This window comes from Sinocyclocheilus grahami, unplaced genomic scaffold (assembly GCF_001515645.1).
Source record: "Sinocyclocheilus grahami isolate Dianchi unplaced genomic scaffold, SAMN03320097.WGS_v1.1 scaffold82.1, whole genome shotgun sequence".
Lineage (NCBI taxonomy): Eukaryota > Metazoa > Chordata > Actinopteri > Cypriniformes > Cyprinidae > Sinocyclocheilus > Sinocyclocheilus grahami.
This window is the reverse complement of record NW_015505261.1, coordinates 1,451,672-1,466,859: the sequence shown is the minus strand read 5'-3', so window position 1 is coordinate 1,466,859 and position 15,188 is coordinate 1,451,672. Positions and strand designations below refer to the sequence as shown.

The following is a 15,188-nucleotide window of genomic DNA, read 5'->3' as shown; positions in this document are numbered from 1 at the left end:
ATATTTTTTCCCCAAAATATAATGTTATTTGAAAGTTTTCAATTATGATATAATAATGATAAGAACATTAAATTGTCCAGTGTTCTTGTTGTGATTATAACATTATTTAAAGGTTACAAAACGTTTCTTACAACATTCTACTAACTTTACTTTCACCCACAATTTAATGTTATTTGAATGGATATTTTTAATATTCTAAGAATGTTAAAATGTCCAGTTTTCTTGTCATCATTATAACGTTATTTAAAGGTTACTAAAATGTTTCTTACAATATTCAACTAACATCTTACTTCTTACCCAAAATATAACAATATTTGGTTATTTTTAATATTCTAAGAATGTCCAGTTTTCTTGTCATGATTATAACGTTAAAGGTTATAAAAACATTCTTAGAAAATAACATAAGGATGTTCCAAGAAGGCTGATCTCAGAACCTTTTCTCTCAACGTTATGAGTGAATGTTCCTTTAAGAACGTTTTGTCTTAACTTTTATGTAACTTTAAAAAACATTCACTGTTAGCTGGGAAGGTGGGTCTAAGCAGGTAAAATTCAGTCTGGTTTTGATGCAGTATTGCGTCTTGACACTGAATTTTGAGCAAGCACAATCTCGGCATCGATAATATATTGTGGCTCTCGCATAACACCGCAGCTCCTGCCATTGACATGAATGGGAGTGCTAACTGATAGCTCTCTCCAGATTTATTATTAAGCTTCCTCAGGCTAAGGCTACATCCACACGAAGCCAGAGTATATAGTCTACTCCTTGAGAAATTCCTGGCTAATCGTTTTGCAAACTGCGCCATTCCACCACTGATGGTGTAGACATAACGTCTGTGTAGAAACAAGGAGATGTTTGATATGCAGCATCTAGATCAGCGTGAGAGACAAGTGGTCACATGTTCTGCCTCCAGGAGCAGGAATGGAGCCGAGAGGATGAAGGAGCTCTTGAACTGGGCCATCTCTGATGTGTATCCAGGAAAGGCAGGGGTCTGATGGGAGTTGGGCCGTAGGGAGTGTCAATGAGAGAGGCACATGTGGGAAGTAATCTGGGTGGAATTAGGTCACGCAGGACCTGGGTCCAATGATCATGCACCACAGAGGCTTTTTTCAATATATACAGCTACACTGGAGGCAACATCAAGATCAGAAAGTTGCAGCTCTTCATATGACTTCCAGAAAGAGCAGCTGCACAGACTTGCAAAGTCTGTCTGCATTTCAAGCAATGCCATAATGGTAGCATTTGAGTGAGCTTTGAGTGTTCATTGTGTCACCAATGAAAACTTTTTTTAACTGAGTATTTACTGTATCAGGCAGCACAAGATGTCTGTATTTCTGAGAAATCTTATATTGAGTATAATGGTTACACAGGGACATGATTCATGCAGTCTTTAAACGACATGTAATGCGATCACAGAAAGTTTACAAGACTGTCTTACCTTCACTGGATGATCCAGACAAGTCGATAATGACATAAACCTTTCCCTCTGGCTCCAAGTCTATCTGTAAGGACCATCGAACAAAAGTTTTAGCAACAGAGCAAAGGAACATCCTTAAAAATCTTGACTGGTCTCTGTACTTAATGCTCTTAATGCAGCCTTTTTTAAAAGTCAAGTTAATGCATGCGTTCTACAGTAAACACATCCTAGTATGAAAAAGCAGAGTGACTTTTTTAAACAGTAATGAGCATTAATGAACAATCATTTTGCACTTGTTCAAAGCTTACAAATAAGGAAAAAATTTAATTTATCATAAAGAATACAACAATATTAGCAGTACTATAATATCAAATTTCCAAGTAAAGAGCAATAGTGCAGAAAATAAAATAAGTATAAATAAATATTTTCTATTTTATTTTTAGAATTATTATTAGGTATGCAGTTTGTATGGTAATTTATATTACATTGAAAATATGTATTTGACTAATGATTTGTAAAACCGACAGAAAAAGAAACAGTGGCTAAAATCCTAGTAATTGATAAAGTTGTATAAATGTCAAATTGTACATAAATATGTTTTATCAGTTTATTACTAAATAAATTATTAAGAAAAACATTAGTTTTGACTAACATTTTGGTGTTTAAATGCATGATAGATAATCTGATTAATGTTACAATATTTCACATGCCCATTGAACAAAGTGCATTTTGCCAAAAAAAATTGTAAAAAAAATTAAATAATTGATAATGATAATTTTAATCATTTGTTTGTAAAGTTTTTGTCTATAAGTCTTTTTTTTCTCCTTGTCTAAAACCTTTCTTTAAACTAAAGATTCAGTCATCATTTACCACTGTCACGAATTCGGTCCATGGACTTCCGTTTATTCACCACCAGAGGTCACCCTTTCCTTTACATTGGCTCTCGCACAAAACAATACTGTTGCATAGCACCCCGGACTACATATCCCATCATTCATTGCACGGTTTGCACACTGCACTCACTGCACTGATTGCACTCATTGCACTCAGCTTTTTATTATCACCTCACTCACTATATAACACCCACTCAAACTGCCATTCTCTGCTGAGTATTGTTTAGCCCGTACCCCATTCCTAGTCTCTGTGGTTTCCTTGTTTTGCCTTGCCTGTTTTCGCGGTTTCGGATCTTTGCCTGTTTTCCCTGGATTTATCCCTCTAGTCTCGCCCCTGTGATTCTGTCTGCCGATCGTCGACCTACGCTAGCCCTAGGACTACTTTTGTGTTTTGTCCGCCATATACCTGTCTGCCATTATCTGACCCTTGCCTGTTTTATGACCACGTCTCTGTCTTCTCCTAATAAAAAGCTTGCATATGGATCCGCTCGTCTCACGTCTTGTCAGCCCCGTCACACCCACCCTCAAGTGAAGATCAAAACCGTGTGTGTGGCTTGTGCATTTCTTTGACCCCAATACAGCAAAAGCAGTAATATTGTAAAATATTTTACTATTTAAAATTATTATTAAATTACTATTTAAAATAAAAACTGCTTTCTATTTGAATTTACAATATTTTAACATTTAATTTATTCCTGTGATTCAAAGCTGAATTTTCAGCATCATGTCTCCAGTGTCACATGATCTTTCAGAAATCAGTCTAATATGCTGATTTGCTGCTCAAGAAACATTTGTATTATTATTATTATCATCACTATTTAAAACAGTTGAGTAAATTTTTTCAGGATTCTTTGATGAATAGAAAGATCCAAAAAGATCAGCATTTATCTGAAATAAAAAGATTTTTTAACATCATACACTATACCATTCAAAAGCTTGGAGTCAGTATTTTTTGGGGGGGATTATAGAAATGAATACTTTTTAGCAAGGATGTTTTAAATTGATCAAAAGTGATAAAGAAATTTATAATGTTACAAAAGATTTCTATTTCAGATAAATGCTGTTTTTCTAAAATGTCCATTCATCAAAGAAACCTGAAAAAATTCTACTCAGCTGTTTTCAACATAATAATAATAATAATAAATGTATTTGAGCAGCAAATCAGAATATTAGAATGATTTTTAAAGGATCATGTGACTGGGGTAATGATGCTAAAAATTCAGCTTTGAAATCTTAGAAATAAAATATATTCAAATAGAAAACAGTTATTTTAAATAGTAAAAATATTTTTCTATTGCCCCCTCAAAAAAATTTAAAATAAAATAAAAAAGACACTCCTGTGCATACTATACATTCACATTGACTAAATTAGTGTGTGTGATTTCCTGCTTCATTAGGTTTGCACACCACCTGTAGAACCCTTACTTATGGAAATAAACAAGCACACATGGTCAAGATTAGCCGAATAAATGCTGAGTATGTGGCACCAGCAGAGGAAACAGCACAGTCTCGATGTGAACATGAGCCCTGTGAGGCTTGTGCTCAGGCTGAAATGACTGATATTAGGCCCGGTTCTCCTCTCAGCAGCTAATGACAGCATAACGGCTGTTCCATCAAAACCAGATTAAAGCAGGAAATGGAGGGAGGATGTGGGGATGAGTGGAGAGATTTGTACATGCTATGAGAGTAAAGAGAGAGAGACAGTGAGGATGTGTGTGGGAGTTGGGTTAGAGGCGAGTCGTATCATGTTAGTGCAGTCAACACAGGTTTTACACAGGATGCACCAGTGCAAAAAAAAACAAAAAACCTGCTTGCAAGCGCACTCACACACACGCAAAATTCACACTCCCAAACCAAAAGTACCAGTATCAAGGTTCAGTTCATTGCAATAGCTGAGATTCTCACATATTCACTAGAAACCACATTTTCATGGGAAACAGATTTCATGAGACAAAACTGTTAGTTAGTTAGTTAGTTAATAAGCAAAATACTTGAACATCAAAAGTCTAGGGTTGTTCATTTTTGTTAAATATTTTGAAAGAAGTCTCTTATTCTCACCAAGGCTGCATTTATTTGATCAAAATACAGTAATACTGTGAAATACTAGGCACGTTTCCATTACAGATTTGCGCAAAACTTTGGCGATATTTTATAAATGTCGATAAAAAAAGTATTGCGAATTGACGGCGTTTCTATTAACCAATGTTATGCGACTAAAACATAACCTTTTGCCTCTCGCGATAAGTCATGGCAACGAATTTTGGTGGGATTTTGGCTATATTTATCCAAAGGAGGCGTATGCGTGTGTCTTTATAGAGCCGCTTCAGAAACGTGCGTGGCGCGGCTGGATTATGGAATAAACACAAGCATTGTGGCCGCAATCAGCTTCAGTGGCCATATCAAAGCCACACTGCACCGCATTAATGGTAGGGAGAGCGGCCACGTATGATGTGTTTCTTGGAGGTTATAGTACGTTGAAGAATGATCATATGACTTTTTACATACGCCATGTGACCTGTAATTGCAAAAAAGCCGTTTCCATTGCAGTTTTGCGAATTATTCCTTTTTCGCATTGCCTGAAAAACCACCTCATGCAAGCGTAAAAACTTTTTTGCGATATATGGGTGTTTTTGCGAAATGCATTTATTTGATCAAAATACAGTAATACTGTGAAATACTAGGCACGTTTCCATTACAGATTTGCGCAAAACTTTGGCGATATTTTATAAATGTCGATAAAAAAAGTATTGCGAATTGACGGCGTTTCTATTAACCAATGTTATGCGACTAAAACATAACCTTTTGCCTCTCGCGATAAGTCATGGCAACGAATTTTGGTGGGATTTTGGCTATATTTATCCAAAGGAGGCGTATGCGTGTGTCTTTATAGAGCCGCTTCAGAAACGTGCGTGGCGCGGCTGGATTATGGAATAAACACAAGCATTGTGGCCGCAATCAGCTTCAGTGGCCATATCAAAGCCACACTGCACCGCATTAATGGTAGGGAGAGCGGCCACGTATGATGTGTTTCTTGGAGGTTATAGTACGTTGAAGAATGATCATATGACTTTTTACATACGCCATGTGACCTGTAATTGCAAAAAAGCCGTTTCCATTGCAGTTTTGCGAATTATTCCTTTTTCGCATTGCCTGAAAAACCACCTCATGCAAGCGTAAAAATTTTTTGCGATATATGGGTGTTTTTGCGAAATTGACGCGTTTCCATTAGGAGTATTTTCAATTCGCAATTTCAATTTGCGCAATTTGAAGGGTAATGGAAACGCGCCTACAGTCTAACAATTAAAAATATTTAAATGGAGTATATAAATGTCACGCCACAGGTCATTTCAGTTTCCCGAAAAAAATTTCATATCAACCACCCAAAGCTGTTTGCAGAATTGATGAATATTCAAATCAAACTTAAATATTTGAAGCATACTGTGTCTTTGTAAGCCCCGGGGCTGCTGTGGGGTTTCTTCACTCCCTGCATGATGGAGGATGAATGAATTAGGATTTTATCAAATCCACACTGGAGGCTTTCCAGAACATTCATGCACTGATTTACTAGTCTGGGGTCAAGACACTCAGACTGCTCTATTTGAACACATTTACATTTAATACAAAACATTTGAACAGACACAGGCTCTGAGAGCACAGAAGTGTTTTTTCTAGACTACAAGAAGATGAAATGAAGTGTTTCCCCGCTGAGGGCCTGTGGGAGAGAGTCGCTATGCGGTACGGATCTGCTGTCGAATGCTTGCTATAGCGACATGTTTGTTATCCTGAAAAACCTTGTGACCTTCTCCCTTCCTCCCACTTCCTGTGATGTCACGCTCAAGCTGATCTCTGAATGCTCTTGCTCTTGCAGGTGCGACGACACGCCAAATATAGCAGCTCTAGCTGCAGCAGCAAAGGAGAGTGAGTGAATGTTTAAGTCTGGAAATAATGTGTGGACGTTTTTTGCACATATGTGTCTATGTGCACACATGTACGCAAGGGTGTGGAAGTAAATATTTGCATTTAGATCGGTCTGAGTAAATGGGACATCTGCAGGTCAAAGAATTACAGGCTTGCTAATAAATAAGAAGCAAGCGTGGACATTTTGGGATCCAAGAGAGCTATACGTAATCAGAAAAAAAGTTTAGTTCTTTTCTTTTCATCAAAATGTAGGTAATATACACTCTAAAAAATAAAGGTCCCAAACGGGTTCCCCATTTTGGGTTCCACAAAGAACCCTTCAGTGAACAGTTCTTAAAAGAACAATTTTTCCATAGTGTGAAGAACATTTTAATAATCTAAAGGAACTTTTTCTTCAATAGAACCTTTTGTGCAATGAAAAGGTTCCATGTATGTTAAAGGTTCTCCACAGAACCACATATGCCAATAAAGAAACTTTATTTTTAAGAGTGTATCTATAAAATAATCCTTGCTTTATTTTGACTGGCTGTTACCTGTTTTTGTTTTATCCCATTTCTAATAATCTAAAATGACCCCAGTATGTCACATGATTCCTCTTGAATTTCAACAAATTGTGTTCAGATTAGTCTGCAATCAAAAGTCAGAAATCTATGATTTATGCTATCAATTTTTAATTTAATAGTCTATGTATGCATTTTGTAGAGCTATACTGATGTATGCCAACAATTGCCTCATTTTATTTCACTTAAGGAATTTTAGCAGAAACATCCAAGACAGACAGTTTCACATTTAAGCAATAACATTTTCCTCTAGGGTAAAAATATGAAGCATCAACTGGAACAATTAGAGAATAAAGGTTTCAGGAAACACAGAAAGAGCAATGTCCGGGCAATTAAACTTTCTTCTGTGAAAGTTAGTATCTGGAAATTGTATGTTGTCTCTTCATCACTGAAAACATGTGACATAGTACAGGGACCAATTCTCACTATTAACTAGTTGCTTACTAGCATGTCTATTAATAACATATTGGCTGTTTATTAGTACTTATAAAGCACATATTCTGCATGACCATATTCTACATCTCTAATCCTCAACCAATCAAATGTCAAAGGAAATGAGAGAATAACTGTATTGCCACAAGCCGAAAGAAAGAAAGAAAGACAAATAATGATATCTAAGAGGGGTGTTAACAGTTAACGAAAACTGCAAATCATAATGAAACTTTGATAATGACAGGTCATTATTAAACAATGGAAGAGAAGGTCAGAGAGAGAAAGAGTGTGTGAAAAAGAGAGCTCCATCTTGTTGATAGTTGAATTGCACTCCAATTTATTGTGAGCCATTGCCTCTCAATTACTGACATTACAGCAGGTACATGTGTAACTGAGCAGAAACAGAAGAATGCTTCATACTTGAAGCTACTAATTTGGCTAATCAACAATTAACTGTCATCCGTTAACCATTGGATAATACGTGGGACGTTAACCATTAAAGGTGAAGTGTGTCATAGATTGACACAACAAAAACAGTTAATATTGTGGATCAATGGCACTTTCAAAATATACAGAATACAAGCAAGTGCAAAAATCACACTTCACTGTGCAAAGATCTTACCTACATACTTCACAATGGAGAATGATCAAGAGTAAATAGCTTTGCATAATTTAGGTATTGAGTATGAAGGGTTAACCTTTGAGCTGAATGAATCTCTGTTTAGGCGTAGGGTTAAGTGTTGGTACTTTACTTTCTGACCACAAACACGCAGCAGCTTAATACGTTTGTCACTTTTGAGAACTTAAATGTTTTTTACACACAGGTTATTTTTTTCTTCAGTAGAACATAAAAGACGATAAAAACAACTCAATATGCACTATTCTTCTTCTTCTTCTTCTGTCATTTTAATGGCAGACACAGAAAATACACATGAACGGTTGAATTTCTGGCACCTACTGGACTGGAGTATGAGAGATAAATGGCATGCACCACAATTTTACTGTTAAAATGGTTTCTCACCTAAACCAATTGGAGAACTTGGAAAATGGTCATCAAGCCCCCCCAGAACGCGATCGAAAACGTACCGAGGGGGACCCACATCCTCCACCGAGGACAAGGTCCTAGGCATTTCTGGAAGATTTACAATGGTCGCCGCGTGTGAGACCATAGGGTGTCCCATTTTACATTTTAGCCATCAGAAGGGTGCTTGTGAGTGCCCCCTTTGTGGCCGCTATGCGCCCTCGATGCGCACTTCTGCCGATCCCACACTGAGGCGATCTCGGCAGCAGACTTCAAAGCAGTGTTACGTCACTAAAGTATGGACTCGGAGGAAGACCACAAGGGTTCAGGGTGTGATTTGGGACAGATCCATACACGTCACAGCAAGTTTTGTCAAGCATTGGGAAAACAAACGAAACAATACAAATCCTCAAAAATTATCATTTTGATTAGTTTGCCAAAACATTTAAGGTGTTTTCTGTGAATTCTCAAAATTTGCTTTGTTTGAGAAAACATGAAAATGTACAGTGGCAATGTTTTTCATTTGATTTGGTCGAGTTAGTTTTTTTTCATCAAATACCCTGTGGTTTTTGGTAATCGAGATCTGGCAGCAACAGCGCATTTCCTCGTTTTCCTTGTGCATGAAATCAACCACACGCCAACAACCCAATGAGAATGTGCAACAATAATGATTATTCATATTGATAGAGCACAGGTGCCAAAGCTGTTTGCGGATAGGCCTGTCGCAATAATCAATATATCGACTTATCGCGCAACATATGTACATGACCTCAATAACTTTTAGTGATGCAATATATCGCCCCATTATATTTACTTAAAAAATAATGTCACCATGTGACCATTGGCATAAAATGGTCTTTAAAATTACAATAATATTGCTTATCACAATTATTTCTGGGGCAATATATCGCACAACAAAAGGTTGTTATCGTGACAGGCCTATTTGCAGATCTGTTCACCCCAATCCCTCTAACTGGCACAGCTTTGCAGAAAATTACAGACAGTTAAATACATATTCCCTACCTTTTTTATGCTACGCCACAAGTAACAAGGGAACTTATAGTAATGTTAATATTTAGCCAGTCCCCAAACCCATTCACTCAAATGGCTTGGATGCGCAAAGCATTCACAGCTTACCCTGTTGAAAAAAACAGCATATGCTGGCTATGTTTTGAAGCATGGCAGCAGGTTTGAGCTGGTTTAAGCTGGTCCTGAGCTGGTTTAAGCTGGTCATGGTCAACTACAGTGTGTGCATAATTATTAGGCAAGCTGATATTCTGATCATATTTTTTTCCAAGCACATTTGACCAATTCCAAACCACATCAATCTTAATAACTTCTATTAATTTTGCATGTAATCATTTATAAGTGATATATAATTGTCCATGAAGGCTGGAAGTGAAAAACTCCTTATATTCAGGTGTGCAATGATTATTAGGCAGGTTTTCTTTTACAGATAAAATGAGCCAAAAAAGAGATTTAACTCAGACTGCAAGTCAAAAATTATTAAATGCCCATGAGAAGGATGCAATACTTATGCAATACTAGAATTTGCAAAGTTAAGGCATGACCATGGGACAGCAAAATGCTCACTGGGTCAACACAGTCAGAAAAAACAGGTGGAGAAGAAAAGACACACGTTAACTGCAAAAGAATTAGGAATTAATGTGAAGAATTAGGTGTGAAACCATTTAGCTCTATCCACTGAATCTCTCTCAAGGAAAAACAAATCTCATTCTAAGTTTGACAGTCTACTTCCCTATCCTCTATAATTTACTTTGAGCTTTGAGAAAGACTAAAAATAATGTCTGCCAGATTCAGCCCATCCACTTTCTAAAGTGTCAGGCCAAGACACGGTTTAAAATCAAGTTGCTCTTCTAAAGCCAAGCGCACACTTTAAGACTCTTTGTCTCTTGTTTTCTGTCATGTTGGTGCATGCCTTACACAACTGAATGCAGATTAGCCATGCTGGAAACACTGTCTTAGTGTTTTAGTACAGTGTTCTGTTTGAATTAGTGGATGCATTCCTTGTTAACGAAACTGAACATCATGAAAATCATTCGGTTCTGGAACCAGTTCTGAACAACAACCGGTTTTCAGCTCACAGCCCTACTGAGGGCAGATAAAGGACAGTGCAGACAGACATGGGGGGCTTGTGGAATCAGCCCAACCTCTAACTTATTCTGAAGTTTACACAGCCGGCAGACCTCGGCCTTCACACCTCCAACTGGCCCCACCATGCAGCTCTCGGTTAAAGCAAATGGAGATGAAAAGCTCCTGCAATGAGCTGCCTGGGATGAACAACAGAACACTGACATGCCCTTTAGAACAAAATAAGCCTACAGCGTGCAAGTGCAGGCATGACCGAAGAGGAGATGCCTTTGAAACAGGTGTGAGTGTGTTTGTGTGCATGTAAAGGGTTCGTGGGAAAATGGGTGACTGAGTAATTCTCGTAGTCTGACCAACCCTCTACAACCTTTCTCACACTTTCACACAAATTGCTTTCAAATTACGCAAAAGCTGCCTGTGAGCCAGTCAAAGCCTACCTCTGCACACATCTGTCCCACAGACTGATGCTCTTTTTCTCTTCGTACACTCTTAAAAATAAAGGTGCTTCACGATGCCATTGAACCTTTTTGTCTATATGGTTCCATAAAGAACCTTTAACATTCTTCAGATTATAAAAAGGTAAGAAAGAGATGGTTCTTTAAAGAACCTTTGACTGAATGGTTCTTTGTGGAACCAAAAATGGTTCTTCTATGGCATCGCTTGAAGAACCTTTTGAAGCACCTTTATTTTTAAGAGTGTACACTATCAGGCACTTGCTTGTCTTGACAGATACTCACTATGACACACACAGACCCGCTCTCCCAGGAATCCTGCTGGCCTGAGTACGCAAGGCTTGGGTAGGGTTGCACCAAACGTTTGTATGTTCTTTCTTAAAATGGGACATTCTCAGCAGGGGTTTAGCAGCTACTAGTTTTTTGTAAATACCTCTCTGGTAAATTTGGTTGCATCGTTTGCTTTTAAAGCAAAACTAGGTCGTAAAACCTCAGTGAAGTAGTGTGTAATCATATAATATGACATTTACCTTTATTAATCCAATGAGCAGCCGAAAAAACTGAGCGTTTCAGTCTTACCCATGTAACTCTTATTGGTAATAAATCAAATTACCATATACATTTACATTCAGTTAGACTTTTAGCAGATGCTTTTATCCAAAGTGACTTAAAAAAGTCACAAGCAATTTGTGATACAAGCCAACAAAATTCATAGTACGCAATCCCAAATTTAAAGTATAGAGTTAGAGTAGTAAGTGTCTAAATTATCATGAAATGTAATAATAATTTTTAAATACTTTACATTTGAATTACAATATCTAAAATTAATTAAGGATGATCAATAAATACTAATACAACAAAATTTGATATTAGTTTTTTAATTTCATTAGATTTTTTTGCTAAAGAGCCATTGCTAAAGAAATCATTTAATCACATGATGTTTTCTTTGTGCTCAATATAACTGAGCACAAATGTCAACATCCTCATATGCTGTATGTCTAGGAATTAAGTCACACCAAACATAAGCTCCGTGTAATTCAATAGATCAGCCATTTTATTCCAACCCCTATTCCTATATCATATATATGTACAGTATTTTTCAAGTGCATTGAGTGTTATGAAGCTCTGATGTCTAGTACTGTTTAAGTGTAGTACTGTGTCACATACTGCACACCTGCCATATCAGGGGCCTTAATGGGACCAAGACTGATGCTGTATACTGATATTCAACTGAACTATTCACTCTCATTCAAATGATATACAATGATATTCTATTACTAGATTACTTAGTGTACTGTTCATTGATATTCTATTATTCTGTTATACTACTATTCACTGTTTCGACTGAACACGAGACATTTGGACTGGGCAGCCAGGATATGACCTATGTGCCTGTCATTGCTTTTGTCTGTGATGATCAAATACAGATTTAGGACTAATTTGAAAGCATGTAAATATGGTGTAAAATGACATGAAAATGATGTAAACGTTATAATGGCTGTTGTATATTTCAGCCATAATAGTGGTGTGATTTTAGATGACTATGACTGTTTTCAGGTTAGTATCACTAAAATGTAGCTGCAATTAATATATTTCTGACTTCCATAGCCTACAAGTACTAATAAATATAATTCTGTATTAATCTTTATCTATCCAGTCATATTAAATATATTTTTATCATGTACTTTAGAAACGTTAGATTACCTGACAAAAATATCAGATGTACAAATACCGTCCTAACATCAACAGATTAAAAGATGCAAGTTGTCTGACCATTTGGCATCCAATTATCATGTCTGCATTAATGATGGCTGCATGGCTCTTGGCAGCTGCACAAATATTTATGACAGGCAGCCAACCTCTTTCGTCGTCTCTATGCAACCGGGGTTATCTGAGCATTCATCTGAGGCCTTTGCTGCAGAAATGATGCAGGTGGCATCAGAGAAAGAGGAAAGCACAACACACATCTGCTGCTGGCGCACACATGTGTTTTCATTTTGGTGTAACCATATTTTGAACATTTAAGTTGTTTACCAAGGGCAATAACATTTTACAGGTATTTTCGGGCGTAATCTTTTCAAGTCTTGCGCAAGGCAAACTGTACACTAGTACCACTAGTACAAATAGCTTCATTCAGTTTCTAACCATTTTTTTTTAAAGACATAACACTTTTTTGTAGCGTGTTTGCTATTTAAATATATGATAAATATTAAACTTGTTATATTTTCTCGAGTAATGATCAACGTACTGTTCCCTACTGATAACAATGAAAAGTTGCGTACGGTTGTTATGGTTGCCTCCTCAGGTTTATGCAAATTCTGTTTGCTAGCATCTATTTGGCAACAGGTGATGCCTCCTCTGACTTGTAACTTAACGTTTGTAGTTACTGAAATTTTAACAAACGCTGAAACGCAAATACACTTGTATACAGTGGTGTGATAAGGTTTTTGCCCCCTTCCCGTTTTTTTAATTTTTTGCATATTTGTCCCACTTAAAAGATTCAGATCATCAAAGTAATTTTAATATTACACAAAGATAATGCAAGTAAATACAAAATGCAGTTTTTAAATGATGATTTTATTTATTAAGGGAAAAAAGCTGTCCAAACCTACGTGGCCCTACGTGAAAAATGAATTGCCCCCTCCTGTTAAATCATGAAAGAACTGCAATTAACCACATTATTTTAGAAAGCTGAGTTAAATTTCACTAGCCACACCCAGGCCTGATTACTGCCAGACCTGTTGAATCAATAAGGACTCTTAAGAGCCCCCCCATCCACCCTTCCACTGAAGAATCCAGCTGTTGACATTGTTTTGGAACATGGAAGCCTGTTTCTAGCTGGTTATTTGCTAGTGCAAGCTAGTAGACTGGTTTAGACCAGTAACAAACCAACTACCAGTTAGTCCTACTGCTGGCTTTGGAATATGGTGGCAGTTACCCTGTTGAAAAAAAACTGCATATGCTGGTTAGGTATGTTTTGATGCTGAGATGCTGGTTTATTCTGGTCCTTTGCTGGTTTAAGCTGGTCATGGTCCTTTGCTGGTTTAAGCTGGTCCTTCTGCTGGTTTAAGCTGGTCCTTTTGCTGGTTTAAGCTGGTCCTTTTGCTCGTTTATGCTGCAAAGGACCAGCGTAAACCAGCAAAAGACCAGCTTAAACCAGCATCCCAGCGTCAAAACATACCTAACCAGCATATGCTGTTTTTTTCAACAGGGTAATTATCAATTATTTAACCATGTTCCAAATCACAGCTGCCATTAAATGGCTTTTCCAACATGGTTGGAGGCACCCTCCATAATTCGCACCCCTGAAATATCCACAAAAAGACATTACCCAGTCCTCGAAGTGTTTGCTGCCGTTTTGCAGCAATTCCTCGAACTGAATGGTGCAGTTGGCTACAAAGTCGTCGTAGCCAATCGGCGCGTCGTGAAACACCGACAGCTCGATCTTGCGGCCGTCGTGCACCTCGATCACAAACTCATCGTGCCAGACGGGACTGTTGGTCTTCTGCTTGGTCGAGGTCTGACCCACGCGAAAATCATCTACGTTGAGGGCGATGTACGTGTCCAGCAGGAAGGTTTGCGCCTTGGGACCGACGGCGTGTCTCAGAGACCAGGCTGTGGGCTTCAGGTCCAAAGCCTCGCAGATCTTAATCTTCAGCAGACCGTTAAAAAACACCATGGCCACTTTTGAAAGCTTTAGTAACAATATTCCACTTCAGCGCCTGGTTAATTATTCAACCAGTGTATGCCACGGTCCACCGGTTTGTGATTGTTTCTCCTTATGAAATAACGGTAAATGCCCTTCTTCGTCCTCGTGGATCTGCATGCAAAGTGTAGAAGGTCCTCCAGACAGAAAGAGAATCTATTGCTATGATCTACGGACAACCTGCATGTGATCTTGAAGCTGTCCAAACGGCGCTCTAGGCAGTCAGCAATGCACGTTGGATTGAAAAAGGACAGCTACAGTGTCTCAGCAGCGATACGACCAGCATTCCACGCCTCAAAATACGCCAGAAATATATGCTGGATCTCCTCAGCGTGAGCAGCCCGTTCCCTCGTCTGGCTGGAGCGCTGGATGTGTCTCCTCCGCGCATTGGGAGGGAAGTTATCCTCGCAAAAGCGTCTTTCGGTTCGCCCTAGACAGGAGAACCAGTGTTTACAAGGGTTTCGTACTCACTTGCTTTTTCCAGGATCCCTGTTTGTTCGTCGGTACTCAGTTTCCTGCAGACCTGCCTCTTTTTCTCCCGACTGTGTGTGTGTGTGTGTGTGTGTGTGTCTGAAGGCTGGTCCAGGAAATGCGCAAAACACGTCAGTTATTGCGCGGAGGGCTGAGTGAGTGCGGCACTGCTGGAACCGCTGCTTCGGCTCTCTGGTCAAGCATCACCCAC

At 38.2% G+C, this 15,188-nt stretch overlaps 1 protein-coding gene across 1 annotated transcript in view; it reads right to left on the bottom strand.

Moving 5' to 3' along the window:
- LOC107586499 (protein kinase C epsilon type-like) overlaps positions 1 to 15,188 on the bottom strand; it is a 101,199-nt gene extending 86,011 nt beyond the window's left edge. Inside the window, exons 1-2 of the mRNA XM_016273893.1 lie at positions 14,132 to 15,188; positions 1,437 to 1,500 (exon numbers count right to left, since the gene is read on the bottom strand). Of these exons, the coding sequence (XP_016129379.1) occupies positions 1,437 to 1,500; positions 14,132 to 14,479 (412 nt within the window). The 5' untranslated portion in view covers positions 14,480 to 15,188. The remainder of the gene's footprint in view (positions 1 to 1,436; positions 1,501 to 14,131) is intronic.